Source organism: Manis pentadactyla, chromosome 3 (assembly GCF_030020395.1).
Source record: "Manis pentadactyla isolate mManPen7 chromosome 3, mManPen7.hap1, whole genome shotgun sequence".
NCBI classification, from domain to species: domain Eukaryota; kingdom Metazoa; phylum Chordata; class Mammalia; order Pholidota; family Manidae; genus Manis; species Manis pentadactyla.
This window is the reverse complement of record NC_080021.1, coordinates 32,937,573-32,962,861: the sequence shown is the minus strand read 5'-3', so window position 1 is coordinate 32,962,861 and position 25,289 is coordinate 32,937,573. Positions and strand designations below refer to the sequence as shown.

At 34.5% G+C, this 25,289-nt stretch overlaps 1 protein-coding gene across 2 annotated transcripts in view; it reads left to right on the top strand.

Annotated features, from left to right (window-relative positions):
- Positions 1 to 25,289, top strand: part of EMC2 (ER membrane protein complex subunit 2) — a 54,944-nt gene that overhangs the window by 7,936 nt on the left and 21,719 nt on the right. For both annotated transcript variants that reach the window (XM_036876360.2, XM_036876359.2), the window contains exons 2-5: positions 235 to 348; positions 829 to 893; positions 3,246 to 3,331; positions 17,839 to 17,896. In XM_036876360.2, coding sequence (XP_036732255.1) covers positions 235 to 348; positions 829 to 893; positions 3,246 to 3,331; positions 17,839 to 17,896 — 323 coding nt within the window. The remainder of the gene's footprint in view (positions 1 to 234; positions 349 to 828; positions 894 to 3,245; positions 3,332 to 17,838; positions 17,897 to 25,289) is intronic.

Sequence of the window (25,289 nt, the reverse complement as noted above, 5' to 3'; positions counted from 1 at the left end):
GATAGTTGTTAGTTGTATATCCTCTATAATGCATTTTTGGTCTTCTAAAGGATCTCTTGCTCTTGTTAAATTGATTTTCTGTCTTATGAACTTAGACATACCACATACTTTTACATAGTGTGAGTTTATTTTCTTAAGGAGTTGATTTTGTCTTGTCAATTTTTTGGCATTGATCAAATGTGTATATATATATGTGCATATATATATATATAATAATAAACTGGTTTTTTTCAGAAATGCGAGATAAAATGAGAAAGTGGAGAGAAGAAAACTCACGAAACAGCGAGCAAATTGTGGAAGTTGGAGAAGAATTAATTAATGAATATGCTTCTAAGCTTGGAGATGATAGTAAGTTCTTCATTATATTCATTCTCAGCACATTCCATTTATGTTTCTTAGATTTTTTTGAAGACAGTCTTTTCATTATGGTTTTTCTGCAGTTCATATCAATCTAATTTGACACTTTTCAAAAACGTTCTCAGTAAATTAAATACTTTATTTTGAGAAAGATAAATAATTGCTGGTGAAGCTATCAAGTAAGCTTTTTTGTTTTAAAGCTCACAGGGCTGCGATCCTGGTCTGATCAAAATAAAGAATCTTATAGAACAGTAAAGGTATTAAATAACTAGAGGTAAAAGGTATTAAAAATATTTTAAGTTGCTGAAAGCATGTGAGGATGCTTTCTTCCTTTAATTCCCGGTGTAATACAGTAAGTCAATTTCTGTTTATAAGTAATGTTTTCTAAAATATCAGAAATAAGAATTCATGATCTGGTATCTTTTGGGATATTTTTATATTCAATTCATTTTTTTTTCTCTGAATATTTAGTTTGGATCATATATGAACAGGTGATGATTGCAGCTCTAGACTATGGTCGGGATGACTTGGCATTGGTGGGTATTTAAACTAATTATATTCTATTTTATATTTAATATGCTTCATGAATTACATATAAACAGTTAAGACTTAGTATATGGCTTGTACTGAATTTGATGCTACTCAAGTGTAGGTGGGGCTAACTGAGTACTTTGGAATACTATGTTCTTAAATCTTTTTAACAATCCTAAATAGGTATTTCGTATTCCAGTTTTACTGAAGAGATTAAATTAGTTAGTGAAGGTTATCCATTTAATAGGTAAATTATGCTATATTAGGGTTTAATATAAGCAGATAGTTTAAAACAAGTTTATCTGTTGGGTTGTTGAATAACTTTAATAGTACAGGTGGTCCCTAACTTATGATGTTTGAGCTTACTTAAGATTTGTTGACTTTTACAATGGTGTGAAAGCAATATGCATTCAGTAGAAACCGTACTTTAAATTTTCAATTTGGTATTTTCCTGGGCTAATGGGACGATACTGTCTAGTGATACTAGGCAGCAGGTGAGCGCAGCTTCTAGTCAGCCACATGATCATGAGGGTAAACAGCCATTACAGTAAAACCATTCCATACCCTTACAGCCATTCTGTTTTTTACTTTCAGTACAGTTTTCAATAAATTACATGATACTCAATACTTTATTATAAAATAGGCTTTGTGTTAGATGTTCTGAACATGTTTAAGGTAGGCCAGTCTAAGCTTTTTTTGTAGGTTAGGTGTATTAAATGCATCTTTAGCTTCTGATATTTTCTACTTATGATGGGTTTATTAGGACATAACCCCACCATAAATCAAGAAAGATCTGTATATAATGTTAAATATCATTTTGCAATATTGTGAATATATACCTTCAATTATTAGAAATTTCTAACACATACAGAATGTGGCTTAAAATACTAACGCTGCTTTTAAAATAAAAGAATGATAAAAGCTGTATTTTTTAACACTCATGCTAGGGACTGTGGTAAATGCTTTTATTGTGCTTTATTTTCAGTTATTTCTCAATTTGCATTTCATACCGATATTATATTCATTTTACAAATGAGGAAGCAGAGGTTTCTGTTTTGTTGTTTTATTGTTCTATGATCCTGAGTTCCTCAGTACTGCTTCATGCTGCTTCCTCATTTAAGTCAAAAAGAAATACACAAAAACAAAGTAGAAGTACCAGGAGAACATACGAATTACCATTGTCCTTTTCAGGGTAGTTACGTTTTGTTGGCTGTACACATAATTCCAGTGGAGCTGCCAGTGGTAAAAAATATTCAACCTTTTTGGATTATCTTTAGAACCTATGAGACATAGTCTTTTGCATATCCATAGAGGTGGCAGCTTATATCTTGAGGGAAATTTTAAAAATCTTTTTTAAATAGCCTAATGCCATTTGATAAAGGAGATCAAATTAGACAGTAACTTTTTGGACCAGTATTTTTTTTTTTGTGGTTCAGAATTTCTACAGTTAGTTTGATTGACTAAGTAATATGAGTTTTACATGATGTCAAATAAAGAAGTGAACATCATCTTAAGTTTTGACCAGCTTGAATGTTTTTAGTGTAGCAAATTTTCAGCTATAAACTTTTAAATTATACTTCAAGATCATATTAAACTTATTACTGGTTAATAGTATCTTTTACTAGTTAAAAGCATTTTTTTTTGGTTACCTATGCTTTAGGGTACTAGAGTAGACCGTTTTCATTTATAGTCCTTACCATTTCTAGCACTTCTGAGACTGTTATAATCTCTCATATGTTGCTGAGAGTATAGTAGGTACTCAATAATTTGATTCTTTATTTAGTTGAGTTGATGGGTAATAAATATTCTCTCAAATGAGATTGGTAATCCATAGATACGGTTTGTGTGTTTTATGATCCCAAATCAGGGTATGTGTACTGACAAGATGATTAATTTATGATTTCAACTGGGCAAAATGAAGCAAAGTGTTAATAGTATTTGCTAGGGATTTTAGACCAAAGAACTTAATTTTTATCAAGAGAATGCTTATGCAATAGTTAGGAAAAAAAGTCAGGAAGCTGTTGTAGGCATTTAAGTGGGGCCTGGCATGTTATGGAAGTGATTTTTAAGGAGAAGTTATATATAGTATTCTTTGAGAGTTATTCATGGACCTCAAGATCTCTCATTTTTGCAGTTAAGGGCATGATCGGTTTCAGAGAACTTATTGTTGCCCTCACTGTAATTTCAGAGTCCTTCTTTGATCACATTATTCATTACTGATTAATTTCACTTTATGTCATTATATCACACTACTGAAATTATTGAAGAAGATACCCTGAAGACTATGTAGGCCATTCCTTGTACCCGTTATGTAATGTAATGACTACTCTTCAAGTCTTTACGAATTATTTTTTCAGTTTTGTCTTCAGGAGCTGAGAAGACAGTTCCCTGGCAGTCACAGAGTCAAGAGACTAACTGGCATGAGATTTGAAGCCATGGAAAGGTACTGAATCTTGTACAGTGTGCTCCTGTTTTAAAATGGCAAACATGGGGCCTATATTTTGGTCTTCCTACACCCACAGCAACATTATTAATCGTGCAGTATCTTTTGCTTCTGGGTTTCAGAATAGTGTAAGAGTGCTTCTAAGCATAAGTCGTACCAGTTACTCCCAGTAAGTAGGATTTGACATAAGTATAAATAGATTTACCATCTTTGGCCTATTGAAATGAGATCATGCTTTGGATTAAGAACTAGCATCATATCCTGTTTCTAGATCTATTTGTTGTTTACTTAGAAAATGATTTAACTTCTTTAAGCCTTTTCAGCCTCACTCCTCTGTAAACCTAGACTATTATCAACTTGTCAGGGTTGTTTAGGAAATAGTAATGGTATATGTATAGTACCTTCACAGGCACTCAAAGTATAGAAGCTATTATTATTTTCTCATTGAGATATAATTGATATATAACACTATATTAGTTTTTTTTAATCATTATGTATTTTTAAATTAATATATTATTGGTACACACTCTTATGAAGATTTCACATGAAAAAATAATGTGGTTACTACATTCACCCATGTTATTGTGTCCCCCCCATACCCCATTGCAGTCACTGCCCAACAGTGTAGTAAGATACCACAGAGTTACTATGTGACATTGGTGGGTATTTAAACTAATTATATTCTATTTGCCTTCTCTGTGCTACACTGTCTTCCCCATGATCTCCCACACACAATGTGTGCCAGTCATAATACCCCTCAGTCCCCTTCTCCCTCCCTCCCCACCTGCCCTCCATCACCCCTCCCCTTTGGTAAGTGCTAGTCCCTTGGAGTCTGAGTCTGTTGCTGTTTTGTTCCTTCAGTTTTGCTTCGTTGTTATAACCCACAAATGAGGGAAATCATTTGATACTTGTCTTTCTCCGCCTGGCTTATTTCACTGAGCATAATATCCTCCAGCTCCATCCATGTTGTTACAAATGGTAGGATTTGTTTCTTTCTTATGGCTGAATAGTATTCCATTGTGTATATGTACCACCTCTTCTTTATCCATTCATCTACTGATGGACACTTTGGTTGCTTCCATTTCTTGGTTATTGTAACTAGTGCTGCAGTAAAACATAGGGGTGCATATGTCTTTTTGAATCTGAGAAATTATATTCTTCAGGGTAAATTCCTAGGTGTGGAATTCCCAGGTCAAATGGTATTTCTGTTTTGAGTTTTTTGAGGAACCTCCATATTGCTTTCCACAATGGTTCAACTAGTTTACATTCCCACCAGCAGTGTAGGAGGGTTCCCTTTTCTCCACATCCTCGCCAGCATTTGTTGTTCTTAGTCTTTTCCATACTGGCCATCCTAACTGGTGTGAGATGGTATCTGATTGTGATTTTTATTTGCATTTCCCTGATAATTATGGTGTGGAGCATCTTTTCATGTGTCTGTTGGCCTTCTGAATTTCTTCTTTGGAGAATTGTCTGTCCATATCCTCTGCCCATTTTTTAATTGGGTTATTTGCTTTTTGGGTGTTGAGGTGTGTGAGTTCTTTATATATTTTGGATGTTAACCCTTTTGGATATGTCCTTTACAAATACGTTCTCCCATACTGTAGGATGCCTTTTTGTTCTGTTGATGGTGTCCTTTGCTGTACAGAAGCTTTTTAGTTTGATATAGTCCCATGTGTTCATTTTTGCTTGTTTCTCTTGCTCGAGGAGAGGCATACAGAAAAAAGTTGCTCATATTTGTATTCAGGAGATTTTTGCCTATGTTGTCTTCTAAGAGTTTTATGGTTGCATGACTTACATTCAGGTATATCATCCATTTCAGGTTTATTTTTGTGTATGGGAATAGACAATAATCAAGTTTCATTCTCTTGCATGTAGCTGTCCAGTTTTGCCAACACCAGTTGTTGAAGAGGCTTTCATTTCCCCATTATATATCCATGGCTTCTTTATCATATATTAATTGACCATATATGCTTGAGTTTATATCTGGGCTCTCTAGTCTGTTCCATTGTTCTATGGGTCTGTTCATCATTAGTGTATAGGAATGCAGCAGATTTCTGTGTATTAATTTTGTATCGCACAACTTTGCTGAATTCAAATATAGTAGTTTTGGAATGGATTCTTTAGGGTTTTTTATGTACAAAACCATATCATCTGCAAAACAGTGACAGTTTACCTTCTTCTTTACCAATCTGGATGCTTTTTATTTCTTTGTGTTGTCTGATTGCTGTGACTAGGACCTCCAGAACTATGTTGAATAAAAATGGGTAGAGTGGGCATCCTTGTCTTGCACCTGATCTTAAAGGAAAAGCTTTTAGCTTCTCACTGTTAAGTATGATGTTGGCTGTGGGTTTATCATATATGGCCTTTATTATGTTGAGGTACTTGCCATCTATACCAGTTTTGTTGAGAGTTTTTATCATGAATGGATAGATGTTGAATTTTGTCAAGTACTTTTTCAGGATCTATGGAGAAGATCATGTGGTTTTGTCCTCTTTGTTGATGTGGTGGATGATGTTGATGGATTTTCGAATGTTGTACCATCCTTGTGTATGTGGGATGAATCCCACTTGATCATGTTGTATGATTCACTTGATGTATTTTTGAATTTGGTTTGCTAATATTTTGTTGAGTATTTTTGCATCTATATTCATCAGGGATATTGGTCTGTAAGTTTCTTTTTTTGTGGTGTCTTTGTCTGGTTTTGGTATTAGAGTGATACTGGCTTCATAGAATGAGTTTGAAAGTATTCCCTCCTCTTCTACTTTTTGGAAAACTTTAAGGAGAATGGATATTAGGTCTTTGCTAAATGTTTGATAAAATTCAGCGGTGAAGCCATCTGTTGCAGGGGTTTTGTTCATAGGTAGTGTTTTGATTACCAATTCAGTTTTGTTGCTGGTAATTAGTCTGTTCAGATTTTCTGTTTCTTTCTGGGTCAGCCTTGGAGGGTTGTATTTTTCTAGAAAGTTGTCCATTTCTTCTAGGTTATCTAGTTTGTTAGCATATAATTTTTCATAGTATTCTCTAATAATTATTTGTATTTCTGTGGTGTCTGATGTGATTTTTCCTTTCTCATTTCTGATTCTGTTTATGTGTGTAGACTCTCCTTTTTTCTTGATAAGTCTGGCTAGGAGTTTTTCTAATTTGTTTATTTTCTTGAAATACCAGCTCCTGCTTTCATTGATTCTTTCTATTGTTTTATTCTTCTCGATTTTATTTATTTATGCTCTAAGCTTTATTATGTTCCTCCTTCTACTGACTTTGGGCCTCATTTGTTCTTCTTTTTCTAGTTTCATTAATTGTGAATTTAGACTGTTCATATGGGATTGTTCTTCTTTCCTGAGGTATGCCTGTATTGCAGTGTACTTCCCTCTTAGCATGGCCTTCACTGCATCCCACAGGTTTTGCAGTGTTGAATTATTGCTGTCATTTTTCTCCATATATTGCTTGGTCTCTGTTTTTATTTGGTCATTGATCCATTGGTTATTTAGGAGCATGTTGTGAAGCCTTCATGTGATTGTGGTCTTTTTCATTTTCTTTGTGTAGTTTATTTCTAGTTCCATACCTTTGTGGTCTGAGAAGCTGTTGGTACAATTTCAATCTTTTTGAATTTACTGAGGCTCTTTTTGTGGCCTAGTATATGGTCTATTCTTGAAAATATTCCATGTGCACTTGACAAGAATGTATATCCTGCTGCTTTTGGGCGGAGAGTTCTGTAGATGTCTTTCAGGTCCATCTGTTCTTAGGTGTTGTTCAAGGCCTCTGTTACTTTACTTATTTTCTGTCTGGTTGATCTGTCCTTTGGAGTGAGTGGCATGTTGAAGTCTCCTAGAATGAATGCATTGCATTCTATTTCCCCTTTTAATTCTGTTAGTATTTGTTTGGCGTATGTAGGTGCTCCTGTGTTGGGTGCATAGATATTTATAATGGTTATATCTTGTTGAATTGACCCCTTTATCATTATGTAATATCCTTCTTTGTCTCTTGTGACTTTCTTTGTTTTAAAGTCTATTTTGTCTGATACAAGTACTGCAACACCTGTTTTTTTCTCCCTATTAGTTGCATGAAATATCTTTTTCCATCCCTTCACTTTTAGTCTGTGTATGTCTTTAGGTTTGAAGTGACTTTCTTGTAGGCAGCATATAGTTGGGTCTTGTTTATTTATCCATTCAGTGACTCTTTGTCTTTTGATTGGTGCATTCAGTCCATTTACATTTAGGGTGATTATTGATAGGTATGTACTTATTGCCATTGCAGACTTCAGATTCATGGTTACCAAAGGTTGAAGGGTAACTTCCTTATTATCTAAGAGACTAACTTAACTCACTTTGTATGCTATTACAAACACAATCTATAGGTTCTTTTTTTCCCCTCCTTTTCTTCCTTCTCCATTCTTTATTTATTAGGTATCATATTCTGTACTCTTTGTCTATTCCTTTTTATAACCTCTGGCGATGGCTGTTTAACCTTAGGAACACTTCCATCTATAGCAGTCCCTCCATAATGCATTGTAGAGGTTGTTTGTGGTAGATAAATTCTCTCAGCTTCTGCTTATCTGAAAATTGTTTAATCCCTCCTTCAAATTTGTATGTTAATCTTGACAGATAGAGTATTCTTGGTTCCAGGCCCTTCTGCTTCAATGCATTAAATATACCATGCCACTCCCTTCTGGCCTTTAAGATTTCTGCTGGGAAGTCTGATGGTATCCTGATGGGCTTTCCTTTGTATGTGATCTTTTCTCTCTCTGGCTGCTTTCAACAGTCTTTCGTTATCCTTGACCTTTGCCATTTTAATTATTATATGTGTCTTTTTTGTCCTCCTTGGGTGCCTTGTGTTGGGAGATCTGTGCACCTCCATGGCCTGAGAGATTATCTCTTTCCCCAGATTGGCGAAGTTTTCAGCAATGACCTCCTCCTCAAATACACTTTCTGTCCCTTTTTCTCTCTCTTCTTCTTATGGTACCCCTGTAATGCAGATATTGTTCAGTTTGGATTGGTCGCACATTTCTGTCAGTATTCTTTCATTCCTAGAGATCTTTCTTTCTCTCTGTGCCTGAGCTTCTTTGTATTCCTGTTCCACTAATTTCTATTTCATCTTTGGTCTCCTCCACCATATGTAATCTCCTTTTAATACCCTCCATTGTGTTCCTCAATGATTGGATCTCTGTCCTAAATTTGTTCCTGAGTTCTTGAATATTTTTCTCTACCTCCAGGAGCATGTGTATGATTTTTATTTTGAAATCTCTTTCAGGAAGATTAATTAGTTCCACCTCACTTGTTCCTTATTCTGGTGTTGTTCAGATTTTGCTTTGAATCATGTTCCTTTGATGTTTCATATTTGTATGTGGTGCCCTCTAGTGCCCAGAAGCTCCATCCTCTGGAGCTGCTCAGCCCCTGGAGCGATGTCAGGGGTTGCAGGTGAGTGGTGTTTGTTCATTTGGGGAGGAAAATGCTGTTACCTGCTTCCCAGCTGCTATGCCTCTCCTTACTGCCAGAAACAGTGGGCCGAGCACACAGGTAGAAGCCTCTATGCTTTGCATTTGTAGCTGCTGTAGGCAGGGCTTCCCTCTGGCTGGCCTAATGCCAGGGCAGGGTTTGCTGGTTTGCAAGCCAGGTGTAGGCTGCCCGGGAGGAATGCGCAGCAGGCTGCATATCATGGTGGGGGTCCTTGGGGCTGTGTATCCAGCCAGGGGGGTGGAGTGCCCAAAGATCGTGAAAGTTTCCACTTTGCTGGTTAGAGTGCACCTGGACAATTTTGTTTACCTGTCCTTTCTCCTGAGCAGTAAGCTCTGTGCAATCCTTGCCCCTTTAGCAGCCCTCTCTCTTTTAGAAAGTCTCTATGACGCCCATTCAGATCAGCCTGATGTGGATTCCTGTTTTCCACAAGTAGCTGGAATCTGAGTTTCTCTTAGTTTCTCCAGGTATTCTGCCTGTCTTAGCTTTCCAATATCAGTAATCACCAGAGCACCACACAATGTGGGTTTGTGCTCCCAGAGCAGATCTCCAGGGCTAGGTGTTCAGCAGTCCCAGGCTTCCACCCCCTCCCTGCTCTGTTTCTCTTCTTCCTGTCATTGAGCTGGGGTGGGGCAAGTACTTGGTTCCTGTTGGGTTATGACTTTTGTACATTACCCTGTTCTGTAAGGTCTGTTCTTTCCTCCAGGTGTATGCAGTCTGTCACAGTCTTCTTTCCTGTTGCCTTTTCAGGATTAGTTGTGTTAATTATATTTTCATATTATATGTGGTTTTAGGAGGAGGTCTCTGTTTCACCTCTCACACCACCATCTTTAATCCAATACACTCTATTAGTTTTAAGCGTATAAAATAATGATTTGATATATGTATATGTTGTGAAATGATTGCCACGGTAAGGTAACATGCATCACCACAGCTATTTATAAGATGAGAATTTTATGATTTACTCTCTTAGCAACTTTCAAATATATAATACAGTGTTGTTAACTTTTATAACCATGAAGTATATTATATCTCCAGGACTTACTTATAACTGGGAGGTTGTAATTTTTGACCAACTTTATTCATTTTAACCACTCCTATCCTACCTATGGTAACTAACAATCTGTTCTCTGTATCTATGAGTTCAAGTTATTCTTGATTCCACATATAATTGAGATCATACCATTGTCTTTCTTGGTGTGAGTTATACTTAGCATAATACCCCAAAGGTCCATTCAGGTTGTCATAAGTGTCAGAATTTCATTCTTTTTTTATGGCTGAGTAATATTTCATCACACACACATACACATGCATCCACCCAAACTTCTTTATCCTTTCATCTGTCCTGGGCATTGAGGTTGTTCCCATGTCTTGGCTATTGTCAGTAATGCTGCAGTGAACATGGGAGCGCAGATACTTTTTCAAGGTAGTTATTTTGTTTCCTTCAGATAAATACCCAGAAGTGGAGTTAGTGATCAAACGGTAATTGTATTCTATTAATTTTTTTAAGGAACCTCCGTACTTTTTCCTATAGTGACTGTACCAGTTTATAGTCCCACTAATAGTACACAAGGGTTCTCATTTCTCCACATCCTCGCCAACACTTCTTATGTCTTGTCTTTTGATAATAACCGTCCTAACAGGTGTGAAGTGATACTTCATAGTGGTTTTGATTTGCATTTCCCCAATGACTAGTTATGTTGAGCACCTTTTCACCTACCTATTGACCATTTGTATATCTTCTTTGGAAAAATGTCTCTTCAGTTCCTCTGCCCTCTTTTTAGTTAAATTGTTTATTTTTTTGGTTTTGAGTTGTATGAGTTTTTTTACATTTTGGATATTAACTCATTATCAGATACATTATTTACAAATATTTTCTTCCATTCTGTAGGTTGCATTTTCATTTTCTTCATGGTTTTCTTTGCTGTACAGGTCTTTGTAGTTTGATACAGCTGCACCTGTTTATTTTTGCTTTTGTTGCTTTCTTTTGGTGTCAAATCCAAAAAATCATCACCAAGACCAAGGTGGAAGACTTACTGCCTATGTTTTCTTCTAGGAGGTTTATGGTTTTAGGTCTCATGCTCAGGTCCTTCATTCATTTTGAGATGAATTTTGTGTATGGTGTAAAGATAGTTGGCTAAGTTTCATTCTTTTGCATGTGGTGGTCCATTTTTCCCAGCTCTGTTTATTGAGAGACTATCCTTCCTCCATTGTATATTTGTATCCTTTTTGTCATAAATTGATTGGCCATATATTAAGCATGGATTTATTTCTCAGCTTTCTATTCTGTACCACTGATTTATGTGGCTGTTTTTATGCCAATACCATACTGTTTTTATTGCTATATTGTAATACAGTTTGAAATCAGCTTTGTTCTTTTTGATCAAGATTTCTTTGGCTATTCAAGGTCTTTTGTGATTCCATATAAATCTTAGGATTGTTTTTTCTATTTCTGTGAAGAATTCCATTGCTATTTTGATAGGGACTGAACTGAAATCTGTGAATTGCTTAGGGTAGTATAAACATTTTACCAATATTAATTCTTCTAATTCATGAGCATTGAATATCTTTTCATTTATTTGTGTTCTTCACTTTCATCACTGTCTTGGAGTTTTCAGTGTACAGGCCTTTTACCTCCTTGGTTAAGTGTATTCAGAGGTATGTTATTCTTTGTGATTCGGTTGTCAATGAGATTGTTTTAATTTCTCTTTCTTTCTTTTTTTTTTTTTTTTTTTTAAATAATTATTGTTTATTGAAGGGTAGTTGACACACAGTATTGCATTACATGAGTTTCAAGTGTACAACACAGTGGTAGAACATTTATATACATAATTCTAGGTTCCAGCTATCACCCTACCAGGCTGTTACAATATCTTGACTATATTCCTTATGCTATACATTACATCCCGGTTACTAATTTATTTTACCATTGGAAGTCTGTCCTTTTTTTTTTTTTTTTTTTTTTGTGAGGGCATCTCTCATATTTATTGATCAAATGGTTGTTAACGACAATAAAATTCTGTATAGGGGAGTCAATGCTCAATGCACAATCATTAATCCACCCCAAGCCTAATTTTTGTCAGTCTCCAATCTTCTGAGGCATAACAAACAAGTTTTTACATGTAGAACAAATTCTTACATAATGAATAAGTTACATAGTGAACAGTACAAGGGCAGTCATCACAGAAACTTTCGGTTTTGCTCATGCATTATGTACTCTAAACAGTCAGTTCAAATATGAATACTCATTTGGTTTTTATACTTGATTTATATGTGGATACCACATTTCTCTCTTTATTATTATTATTTTTAATAAAATGCTGAAGTGGTAGGTAGATACAAGATAAAGGTAGAAAACATAGTTTAGTGTTGTAAGAGAGCACATGTAGATGATCAGGTGTGTGCCTGTAGACTATGTGTTAATCCAAGCTAGACCAGGGCAATAAAACATCCACGTATGCAGAAGATTTCTCTCAGAACGGGGGGGTGAGGTTCTAAGCCTCACCTCTGTTGATCCCCAATTTCTCACCTGATGGCCCCCCTGCGACTGTGCCTGTCTTAGGTTGTTCCTCCCTTGAGGAATCTTACCCGTCTCTGGCTAACCAGTCATCTTCCGGGGCCATACAGGGAAATGTGAAGTTGGTAAGTGAGAGAGAAGCCTTATTGTTTGAAATGGTTAGCTTTTTATTTCTTTGCATATTTATGCCCTGTGGCTTCTATGCCCAGCATTTGTCTTGAGGTATCTTTACCACTTGGAAGAATTATAATTTCTCTTTCTGATAGGTTTTTATTAGTGTGTTGAAACATAACAAATTTTTGTATATTGATTTTGTATCTTGCGACTTTTTTGAATTCATTTGTTCTAACAGTTTTCAATGGAGTCTTATGCTCCAGTAAGCTGTGATTATCTGTATTCACCTATCTCCCAAATTTGGGTCACAGGTGACTCCTTCTGACTTTAATTCCCTGATGAGTATAAGAATAGTTGTTGGTTTGTTCAGCATTTTTCTTCTGAGGCTGGGATGATGACTTCTAAGGTCTTTACGTGCTGGACCAGGAACCAGAAATCTTGAGTGTCTTTTCATGCAATTATTGACCATTTGTGTACCTTCTTTGGAGAAATGTGTATTCACATTCTTTTTCTGTTTTCATATTGGGTTTTCTTTCTTTTTTTAAAATTTATTTAGCCATAAGAGCTTTTTATATATAGTCTAGATACCAGTTGCTTATCAGATACACAATTAAAAAAATTTTTCTTTAGTTATATAGGTTGTATTTTCACTTGCTTAATTGTGTCGTTTGATTCCAAAAGTTAACTGATTTTTTATGAAGTCCACTTCATTTGTTTCTTGTTGCTTATATTTTTGGTGTCATATTAGAAACTATTGCCTAATCCAAAATCTCAAAAATTACATCTGCTTTCTAAGAGTTTTATAGTTTTAGTTTTTACATTTAGATCTTTGACCCATTTTGAGTTAATGTTTTTTATGGTGTAAGATTGGTGTTCAACTTCATTTTTTTGCATATGCATATCCAGTGCTTTTCCCATTTGATTGTCATGGCACCATTGTTGAAAATTAGTTGAATGTAAATGTGAGTTGGTTTCTGGGTTTTCAGTTCTATTCCATTGATATTTGTCATATATTGCACTATACTGATATTTTAGCTTTGTAGTACTGAAATTGGGAAGTGTGAGTTTTTCAACTTTGTTCTTTTTTTTTTTCAAGATTGTTTTGTCTATTCTGAGTCCCTTGAATTTACACATGAATTTTAGGATCAGCTTATTGCTTTTTACCTATTTTGGGTAAGACAGTTACATTGTACCTTAATTATAATAGCCTTTTTTCAAGCACGAAGCACTGATACAATTTTCTTAACCCTTTTATTCCTTGGCTTTTGACTTTTGTTTGTGTGTATGTATATTTTAATCCCTTTGGATCCTCTCTGTAATTAAGCAAAAGGCATAGATAAAGAAAAATATACTAGTATTAATTTAGGTTAGCAGAAAATAATTTTGAATTAGAGGACAGAACAGAAGAAATCTGCAAAGGAGTGCTCCTGAATCAGTGTTCTACTCTAATGTCTCTTTGTTTATTTCAAGTAGTATGAATTCCTAGGTGATTCTTAAATATATGAATAGCAAAATACATCCCAGAGTAGAAGATGAATTATTTAAAAAATTATGTTGTAAAGGTTTCAAAGGTATTAGTTTCCAGAACACACATTTTAATAGTTAACAGCCCTTATACTTCTTCCAACCATAAAAAAATTAATATAATAGTAATAATTTATTTTTAAATATTAACTCAGGTTTTCTGAGAAAGCTAGTGAACTTTTATTTCTTAAAGCCTTACCCTTTACTTGAAACTCACATCAGAAGTTTACTCAATAAAGTTTTGCCAGTTGTTTTTTTCCCTGAGAGAGTATGTGTCACATAGGGTCAATAACCATTGATTCTCATACATGACTATGTGAATTAGAATGACCTCTGATGTTTAAATGGTTGCCTAGTCCCTGTTTTATTAAGATCATTCTGTTAGGGGTGTAATTCAGATTTTTCTTTTAGAAATCTTGCAGGAGAATACACAGGTAAGTTTGAGAATGTAGCTGACCAAAGGTAAATTTTTGTGGATTTTTCAGTGTATTAGTTAGAATTCTCTAGAGAAACAGAACAGTAGGATATTCTGTGAATAAAGTGGAGATTTATTATGGGGCAAATACAGAGGCTGCAAAGTCCCAGAATCTGTCATCTACAACATGGAGACCTATTTAAGCCAATTCTGTAATTTACTCAAAGGGTCCAACTCTGAAGGCCTGAGAACCAAGATAGCCAATGGTATAAATCCCAGTCTGAGGGCAGGAGAAGGTGAAATAAGATGTCCCTGTTCAATAGGAGGCAGTAAAAATGGGGCAAATTCTTTTTCCTCTGCCTTGTTCTATTCAGGCTCTCAAGGGATTGGATGATGCCCACCCACACTGGAGAAGACAATCTGTTTATTGAGTCCATGGATTCAAATGCTAATCTTTTCTGGAAACACTCTCAGACACACCCAGAATTAATATTTAACCCGGGCACCCCATGGCCTTAAGGGTGATTTCAAGAAATGTGTCAGTTCTTAGTTTTAGAAACACTGCTTTAAAAGTTTTTAAACATTATTACTTTAGTTTTTGCCTTCTTTAAAGATCTGTCTGACTATCTAGAATTGGAGAAATTGATTGGAGGAGTGTTTGGGGTTTGAGGGTTGATTAGGAAGGAATTTCAGAATCACTCAGCTATTTCCTTGCACCCCAAACAAGATGACCATATGTAGAATATAGTTAAGTTCTTTATATTTCTGATGTATCCCTCCCTTTGAGTCACTGTCACATAATGTTGATTTTGGCTTCTTAGTTACATGCTGTCATATTTTATTATTTTTGCATTTGATAAATTTGGTAACTATATCTGTTATGAGATTGTAACACAACAAAGTCTAAGTATTGCCTGTGTATGCTTAATGGATGCCTGATGAATTTAATTGAATTAGCTCAACTAAGAAAGCTATCATAAATATTTATTAAAGAAGCATTAATAAGACAACACAAAGAAATAAAAGGCATCCAGATTGGTAAGGAAAAAGTTAAACTGTCACTGTTTGCAGATGATGTGATGCTGTACATACAAACCCTAAAGAATCCACTCCAAAACTGCTAGAACTAATAACTGAATTCAGCAAAGTTGCAGGATACAAAATGAATACACAGAAATCTGTTGCTTTCCTATACACTATGAACTAGCAGAAAGAGAAATCAGGAAAACAATTCCATTCACAGTTGCATCAAAAAAATAAAGTACCTAGGAATAAACCTAACCGAGGAAGTGAAAGACCTATAATCTGAAAACTACAGGACACTCCCAAGAGAAATTAAAGAGGACACTAATAGATGGAAATTCATCCCATGCTCATGGATAGGAAGACTTGTTATTGTCAAAATGGCCATCCTGCCTAAAGCAATCTACAGATTCATTGCAATCCTTATGAAAATACCTACAGAATTCTTCAATGAACTGGAACAAATAGTTCTAAAATTCATATGGAACCACGAAAGACCGCTGAATAATCAAAGCAATCCTGAGAAGGGAGAATAAAGCAGGGGGATTATGCTCCCCAACTTCAAGCTCTACTGCTAAGCCACAGTAACCAAGACAGTTTGGTACTGGCACAAGAACAGACCCGTAGACCTATAGAACAGACTAGAGAGCCCAGATATTAACCCAACCATATATGGTCAATTAATATACTATAAAGGAGCCATGGATATACAATGGGGAAACGACAGCCTGTTCAACAACTGGTATTGGTAAAACTGGATAGCTACATGTAAGAGAATGAAACTGGATTACTGTCTAATTCCATACACAAAAGTAAACTCAAAATGGATCAAAGACCTGAATGTAAGTCATGAAACCATAAAACTCTTAGAAGACGACATAGGCAAGAATCTCCTGAATATAAATATGAGCACCTTTTTCATGAATATATCTCCCCAAGCAAGGGAAACAAAAGCAAAAATGACCAAGTGGCACTATGTCAAACTAAAAAGCTTCTGTACAGCAAAGGACACCATCAGTAGAACAAAAAGGCATCCTACAGTATGGGAGAATATATTCATAAATGACATATCCAATAAGGGGTTGACATCCAAAATATATAAAGAGCTCATGCCCCTCAACAACCAAAAATCAAATAACCTGATTGAAAAATGGGCAGAGGATCTGAAGAGAAACTTCTAAAGAAGTAATACACATGACCAACAGGCACATGAAAAGATGCTCCACATCACTAATCATCAGAGAAATGCAAATTAAACCACAATGAGGTATCACCTCACACCAGTTAGAATCGCCAACATCCAGAATACAAACAGCAACAAATTCTGGCGAGGATGTGGAAAAAGGGGAACCCTCCTACACTGCTGATGGGAATGTAAGCTAGTTCAACCATTGTGGAAAGCAGTATGGAGGTTCCTCAAAAAACTCAAAATAGAAATACCATTTGACCCAGTAATTCCACTCCTAGGAATTTACCCAAAGAATACAGGATCCAAGATTCAAAAAGACATATGCACCCCTATGTTTATCGCAGGACTATTTACAATAGCCAATAAATGGAAGCAACCTAAGTGTCCATCAGTAGATGAATGGATAAAGAAGAAGTGGTACATGTACACAATGAAATATTACTCAGCCATAAGAAAACAAATCCTACCATTTGCAACAACATGGATGGAGCTAGAGGGTGTGATGCCCAGTGAAATAAGCCAGGCAGAGAAAGACAAGTACCAAATGATATCACTCATGTGTGGAGTATAACAACAAAGCAAAAACTGAAGGAACAAAACAGCAGCAGACTCACAGAACCCAAGAATGTACTAACAGTTACCAAAGGGAAAGGGACTGGGGAGGGTGGGTGGGAAGGGAGGGATAAGGGGATAAAGAGGCATTATGATTAGCACACATAATGTAGGGGAGGCACAAGGAAGGCAGTACAACACACAGAAGACGTGTGGTGACTCTATAGCGTCTTACTCTGCCGATGGACAGTGACTTTAATGGGGTATGTGCTGGGGACTTGATAATGTGGGGAATCTAGTAACCACAGTGTTGCTCATGTGATTGTATATCAATGATACCTTAATTGAAAAAAAAGCATTAATGCATAGATCATTTCCAGGTGAATGTTTTGTTAAAATTAAACCTTTTCTTATGCTTTATTAGCAGTAATGTTTGGTATAAGTAGAACCACAAAGGTATCTCTTTCTACTAATAGTTTTTACCTTTGTAATTAGACCAAATTGAGTCATTCTATTTTTGAAGTAAGTTTTCTATAAATACTTCATACATGATTTTTCTTCCTTTAAAAATGACACGGTAGTAAACCTTTTCTTTTATGTAAAGATCAGTGGAGACTTGGATAATAATTGTAAATGCATTTAAAGCCCTGCCAGTTTAATCTTTTTTCTTTATTTACTATTTGTCATAAAAGGTAATGATTCTTGATGTTTCTTTTTAAATAGATATGATGATGCTATACAGCTATATGATCGAATTTTACAAGAAGATCCAACTAACACTGTAAGTTAGCTGATTGTCTTGAAGATCATCTAACTATAGGTGAAATTAATTCATTTTTGAAATAAATGGAAAAATATGTATAGAAACAGGTTTTATCTTATTTTAAATATTTCATGACCACAGTTTTAAAACTGATTTAAAACTCTTTAGTAAAATTTGACTTACAATCTTGTTAGAAAGAAGCTAGTCAAAATTTAGAAAGAATTTGATGTGCTTTCCAAAAAGTCCAGCAGAGCTGATTTTTTGAGGAATATTTTGAAGTTTCTGAAGCACTAACTTGTCTTATTTGGCTAGTTATATTGTCTTAATGAAAAATGAAAGAAGTCTTCTCAGTAATTAGTACATGGTATGAATGAAGGTGTTGTTTTGTTTTTGCATTTTTTTCTGCCTTATACCTGAATAAGAACTTAAATAAAGAAAAAATATATGTTATGTTTTTCTTTGTGTAGCATCTTTATCATGATGTTTAATTAATATTTATAGTAGTTTATTGGGCAGAGTATTTGTTCCAGATATATAGTATTATTTGTTTTAAAAATACCCTTGTGAAAATTTTTTTTTAATGTTGAGAACATTTAGTTTACTATATTGGCAGTAAAGTATACTTTTCTCATACTTGCCTTTTACTAAATACTAAATGAAAAGTTAAAGAGAGACAATAGGTAACATATTAGGCATTTTAATATTCCATGTTATTATGTCCATGCACATATATGCCTGCTAAAAGAAGAGATCTTTTTGGGATTTTTAAGTAAAAACCGCTTTGAGTTTTTTCCCTTTTATTAAAGAAAGAGAAATTGTTATATTAACACAATGCAAATATGTGATGTTTTTCTCTTATTTGGGAAATACCTAATTAAAATTACACATTTTTAAGAAGTCATATTGTATGATTATACTGAAAGATGCAGAAATGCTTAGTAATTGAAAATTAGTCACTTGATCCATTTTAAATAAATAATGCTAAGTTGGGAAATTGCTTAATAGTAACGTGTGTAATTTCTACATAGCATTTATTCCAAGCATTCATTGATCTGAATACTTGAATTCCAAGAATAGCTGATCTCTGTTTGCTCTTCTCATACTCTATAGTAATTACCTATATTTATTGGTTAAATGGTACTGTCTTTTGCTAATTTTATTGAGATATAATTGACAAGTAACACTATGTAAGTTACATAATGTGATTTGATATAGAGAAATGGATGATAAAGAAATGGTTTCAACTTTTGCTTTTAATATTGTCCTACAATGGGGAAATTTTCTTTGGAATCTTCCTAGGTTTTTACTTTTGTGTGTTTTTGTAGATATTTGAATATCAGAGATTCATTATTTTGTGATGATTCTCAGAATATACAAAGTTTAGGGAAATGTTTTTACAAAGGTACAAGTCTACCTGTTATGAAGAACAAAATAAGAAACAGCTTATATTAGTTTATCTGAATAGTCCCAATAAAAGAGTTAAAATTGGAAAGTGTGGAATAATTTTCTAATCTTAACTATTCTCATTGCTTGGCTGTCTGTCTTATAACAATCCCTAGTTATAAAAAGCACATGTTTCTTTTCCTGAAGATTTTTTCGTGTACTTACTCCAGTTATAAGACTTCACTACAGTTGCAAAGGTATTCATTTTTCACACAGCTGTATATTGAAAATATGAAATCAGGTTTCTGAAAAAAACTTTTTTGTCATACCAGGTTAAAAATTAATAGCTTGTAATGTATTTTCTTGGAAATAGGAGTTACTTTATCTGTGTCTATTTAAGTTGGGAATATTTTAAATAAGTTACTTCTTGAGGATCTAAGATAATAAGTAATTAAATATTGTTCTGTGGTTGTAGTATTTTTCATGTTTTATGACTTTAGGGTAGACTAAAAGAGAAATTCAGATGGTTCCCCTCATAGACTATGTATGTTGTTAGGTAAACATTTTGGAAAAAGTTTACTAAATTTAGCTTTGCTAAATGTACTATTCTTTCATCAAATATTATTTTCATTTAATTTCCCCTCATTCCTTTATATCCTTCTGTAACTGTTTATTGAGTACCTGTCATGAACCACCAAAGTATTGGTGTTAGTAAGCCTAAAGACAGTGTTTTTGTTATTGTATCCATAGAAAGCACTGTAGTAGACCTTGAGGGAGACAAAGCCATATAAGACCTAGAACTAATAAAGTCAAGAGGGGAAGACTTTACTTACATTAAATGTTACGTTACTGTGTAAAAGACATCACAGTTTCTTTTTCCAAAGCAACTTTAAGTGTATTATCTCATGGTGGGAAAGTCTAGTGTCATCCTCATCCATAGCTTTTATACTATACTTCTTTGTCTAAAGTGACTGTATTTCTCTTTTATTGGGCTTGTGCTTCTGTGTTTCTAGATATTCAGTATAGAAATGAGGTTGTTTATTCAGTCTTAAAGAGCTCTCTCTTCCCTCTCACATGCATTCATTAAGCTTTAAAAAACATTTGTTGAATGCTTGTATTGGGAATATAAGGATGAATTAGAGTAGAAGGATAAATTAGACACCATCCTTGACTTTTTTAGGGAGGCAGTATGATGTAAGGAACAGATTACAGAGCTTGAAATACTTATTAAATCCCGATTGTTTGGTGACCCAGATGCATAATTTTTGAGCCATGTGGCCTTGAAGGATGAATGTGGCTTAAATAAGATGATGATGGACAAAGACATCCTATTCCTTGAATGGCATGAATAAGCCTTAGCATTATTAAAGTACAAGGCCAACCTAGGGAAAGAAGAATAAAGTGATTAGAATGGAAGTTTTCAAATTTTTCTTTTGCGAGGGCACTGAAATGGAACATCTTTTCCCCATCTATTTTTAATAAGTAATGAAATATTCTTTTGATAATTAATTCTCATGTAAAAATAACACTACAAAAGAATATATGGTGAAAAATGTCTTTCCTCCCACCTCCAATCTCAAGTTCTCCTTCACTTAGGCAAGCATTAACAATTTATTATGTATTATTCTAGAGATTTTTTTCCCATGAACACATAAATATGCATGGGTGCATACATGTGTGGATGTATCCCTTTGACAGGAAGAATGGTTGGAAATGCAAATGGTGGCATAATCTACCCAGCAATATATTTCAAAGATCATGCTACATCAGCACATCGATTACATAATCCCTTGAATAGCTGCATAGCATTGCGTTGCGTAGATATATAGTCTTGAAAAACAGTTTAACCTAAGTTCCCTTTGGTGAATGATTAAGTCATTTCTTCCTCCCAGAAAGTGTTGCAGTGTATATGCTGCACTCAGAAGGTCCAGCATTTAAAATATTGATAGATGTTATGAAATTTCCCCCCCGACAAAGGCTTTTTTAGCCATCTATACTGATTTCTAAGGTGTATGAGAATGCTTCTTTCCTTGTATCCTCCCACATGGTATATTACCAGCTTTTTGTTTTAACACTTGCTAGTTTCATTGGTTAAAAATATTACTTGTTACAATTTGCATTGTAAGTGATGTTGAATGTCTTTTAATATGCTTAAAAAGCCATTTATATTTATCTTTTTGAACTGCCTCCTTAATATCTTTTTCAAGTGAAATTTCATTTCTGTTCTGATTGAGAAGAGGGCATAGTTCTGCTGCTCTCCCTAGTTAACCTCCTCCTTCGTCACTGATTCACCTCTGAGGAAAACTAGGACTCTGACAATATTTAATACTTCTGAGTTGGTTCATTATACAGAGTAACAGTAGGTACAATAAGAAGATCTGTATTTGTGAACAACCTGTTGTGTTCCACTTCAAAATTTTTATTTTTATCCTTAGAAAATGGAGAATGAAGATAAATTTTGTTGAGGAAATACCACAGATATTTTTAGAGATAACTTTGTTGGTCAAATAGGAGATGTTTTGAAGGAAGTGAAAAGATAAGTGATTTGGAGGTGGTTCTGTTTTAGGACAGGGATTATGGGGATCTAAAACTAGGAATTGGAAGGGCATGAAGGAATGGGTGAAAGCATATTTTGCAATAAAAGTACTTAAACAATTAAAACTTAGATGTGGATGTTATTTTAGAAGAGTAATCCTCAAGTGTGAAAATTTTAGTCACCAGATTATCAAAATCACTTACTGGATTAGGCTGAACTTTTTATCCCTTAGGTACCCAACACCAGTCAGTTTTTCCTTTGATTGCTTTTAAAATGTAGGTTCATCCTTTGAAAGATCCTTGAGGGAAAATATTATTTCCATTGCATGGAACAATGCCTAGCATATGGTAGGCCTTTGTTGAATACTTGTTAAATGAGTGCCTTCCAGAAAAAAGGTATGATAATTATTGTCTTCTTAGTTGAATTTTATATTTCAAGAAGGTCAGATTTTGCCTTGAATTGTGAACTGCCTATTATGATGTATCAAATATTTGAAGTCTTATTTATTTTGGAATTAGATGTAATTGCCTTTGTGCCAAGAGTGCAGATACTTTCACAATGCCACATTTCGCAGGGTCTCCTATACAAGCCTCGAGGGAGAAGAACACAGAAGACTACTTTCCTTCTGTTGGCCAATGATCTGGTTTTTCTGGCACTCAGAATTTGGCGAGGGGGAGTTCCAGATTGTGTTTTGATGATAGACCTTAATTCTTTAAATCCTTTTCTAAACAGTACCTGTCCCCAAGTAGCCTATTTTTTAAAGATGTGACATGTCTTTCTGGAAAAATTGATAAACCCTTGTAGGTAATATTACAGAATGCATTTAGCAAATTTGATGATTTATTTATGGTAATAAGTACTGTTTTGAAGTTTCATATTTTATAATAGAAATTCTTTTTAAGATACAAACTGACTTTTACAAAGACTGATCCAGATAAGGAAATAAGAAAAAATCAGAACATTGTCATATTTTAGAGGAAAAGAAGTACAAGAAAGAAATACAAAAGGAATGGGTAAATACTCAAGCCTTCTTGATGTTTAGTTTACTTGATACAATATTTTAATTATTTTGGCATATAACTGATGTAGAATAGACTGCACATATATAAGGTGTACAGTTTGATAAAATTTTGACATTTTTATATATGACATGTATGTACCTGTGAAACCATCACCACAATCAAGATAGTAAACAAAACCATAAAGCTGTATTTTCCCCTTTCCATTTTGTTTTCCTATAAATATTCTTGAGCTTTCTTGTGGGACATATTTAAGGTACTTGGAAACAATTTGATCCTTGTGAGTCTTTGTCAGAGAGGACTAGAAAAGCTTTTTAATACTAGGGCTAAGTATTCCTATTACATCCTTTTGGTGCCCAGTCATCATGGCATTTTCTTGTCTGGCTGGTAGGAAGAAGCATTATAACCAACCCTTATGAACTCCTCCTCCTCTGCTAGTTCTTTTTTTTACTTTGTGTAGTACACACACACACACACACACACACACACACACACACACACACACACACACACTACATCTGAAGACTCACTATTTGAAGGGACCTTATTCTGTGTTTTTCTCACCTTATTCTGTGTTTTTCTCTCTTTGTGTAGTACACACACACACACACACACACACACACACACACACACACACACTACATCTGAAGACTCACTATTTGAAGGGACCTTATTCTGTGTTTTTCTCACCTTATTCTGTGTTTTTCTCTCTTCTCCAGTCCTCTATCCAGTGAACTATAGCCTCTTTGATCTTCCTGAACTCTCAACTCCTTGTGCTGAGCTCACTGAGTCCCATGGGTTTGACCTAGTTTTTTTCTCCCTGCACAGCACCTTTGAAGTGCTCTCAAGGTGGTGAGTCAGGACAGTAAAAATTGAGCTCACCTCTTTTGTTACTGTCCTTTCAGGAATCACTGGCCTTTGTTGGCCTGTTGTCCTGTGCCTTAAAAATGGTTGTTTCATATATTTAGTTCAGTTCTATGGTTGTTTCAAACAAGAGGATAAATCTAGTCCGTGTTACTCCACGATTGGCTGGAAATGAAATCCCTGTGTAATGCTCATTTAAAATGATCATGATAAATAAAAATTGGTTCTTATGCTAGAATGTGGTATTATTTTTTCTTTAGAAGAAATAATCTGGAATGGGCTATTGTTTAGTATGTGACTTAACAATATATCATTGCCTGTATAATAATAGTTATTGCCATGTAGGTTTTTCTTTAAGCTGTTTTCATAGTTTCTTTAGGAAGACTGTCTTTGCATAGAGTTACTACTTAAAAGTTTGTTTTAAACTTTAGCATATTAGGAAATAAAATGCAATGTCTTAGGTTTTACATGATTAAGCAGTATATTGCTATTTATAGTAGAGATTTGGGGGCATTTTTCTCAAATTGATTACTAGACCTTATATTTAAAGTCTTTTCTTATACTTCATTGAAGTATTTGTTAGGCAGAAAACTCCTAGTTTGTAAAATAGCTTATTGTAAAGTTAATACTGAATTTGTTTGTTTTACATTATTATGAAATTACGACATTCCACTTACTAAATCAAGTTAATAATAAGAGATTATTTAATTTATATTTTGGATTCTTTCAGGATGGGAATCAGAAATTTCAGATACTACTTCTAATCCTACCTATTTTGATGCATTTAATAAAGCTGTTTAAATCTCTGTTTTCCTTCATTTATAGAAGGATTGTTTTTTAAAAACCATATTAAAGATTAATTACCTTTGTGAAGTGCTTTACAAACTATATTCTGCAAAATTCTGCTGACCTAAAATTGTTGGTGTATGTTCAACAATAGAAGAGTGGTTCTGTTGTCAAATCACTGAGGAAATGAGTTAAACAAAACTAGGTGTTTTCGTACATGCTTCTTCGTGAAACTCATATTAACAATGCATAGTGATGTCTATTACAGTGTGCATACCATACCTTTTACTACGACTATAGAAGTATTAGTTGTTATTTGTTCATGTTTACATTTTGACTTTGATTTGTGGCATTTGAAATGGAATATTTTCAACAAGTTTCACTGCATCTATACTCTCAGCTGGTGCAAAACTTACAAGGATTGAGACAGAATATCAATATCAGACTAAGCAAGCCTGTGCCAGTCCTTTTAAAGATCTCATAGGTAGAGCTTTTGGCAAGGCTTATTACCACGTATATATGTTAAGTGTAAACCAAAGATAAAAAGACAGAAGATAATATTCAATACCATTATATGCTATGTACTGTGTTAATTGGTTTACATTAATACTTGGAGATTCGTGGTGCTACTGAGGTTTGGGGAGGTTGAATATTTTACCCTTGGTTAGAAAACCAGTAAAGTCAACACTGGGATTCAGTTTCTTATCTTTTCTATTTCAAAATCTTGGCTCCCTGCTCTACCATATTGCAAGAGTAGTGTCATGAGAAGTGAAAGGAATAAACTAATATGTTTCTAATCATGTTGGATTGGTGATATTAGATA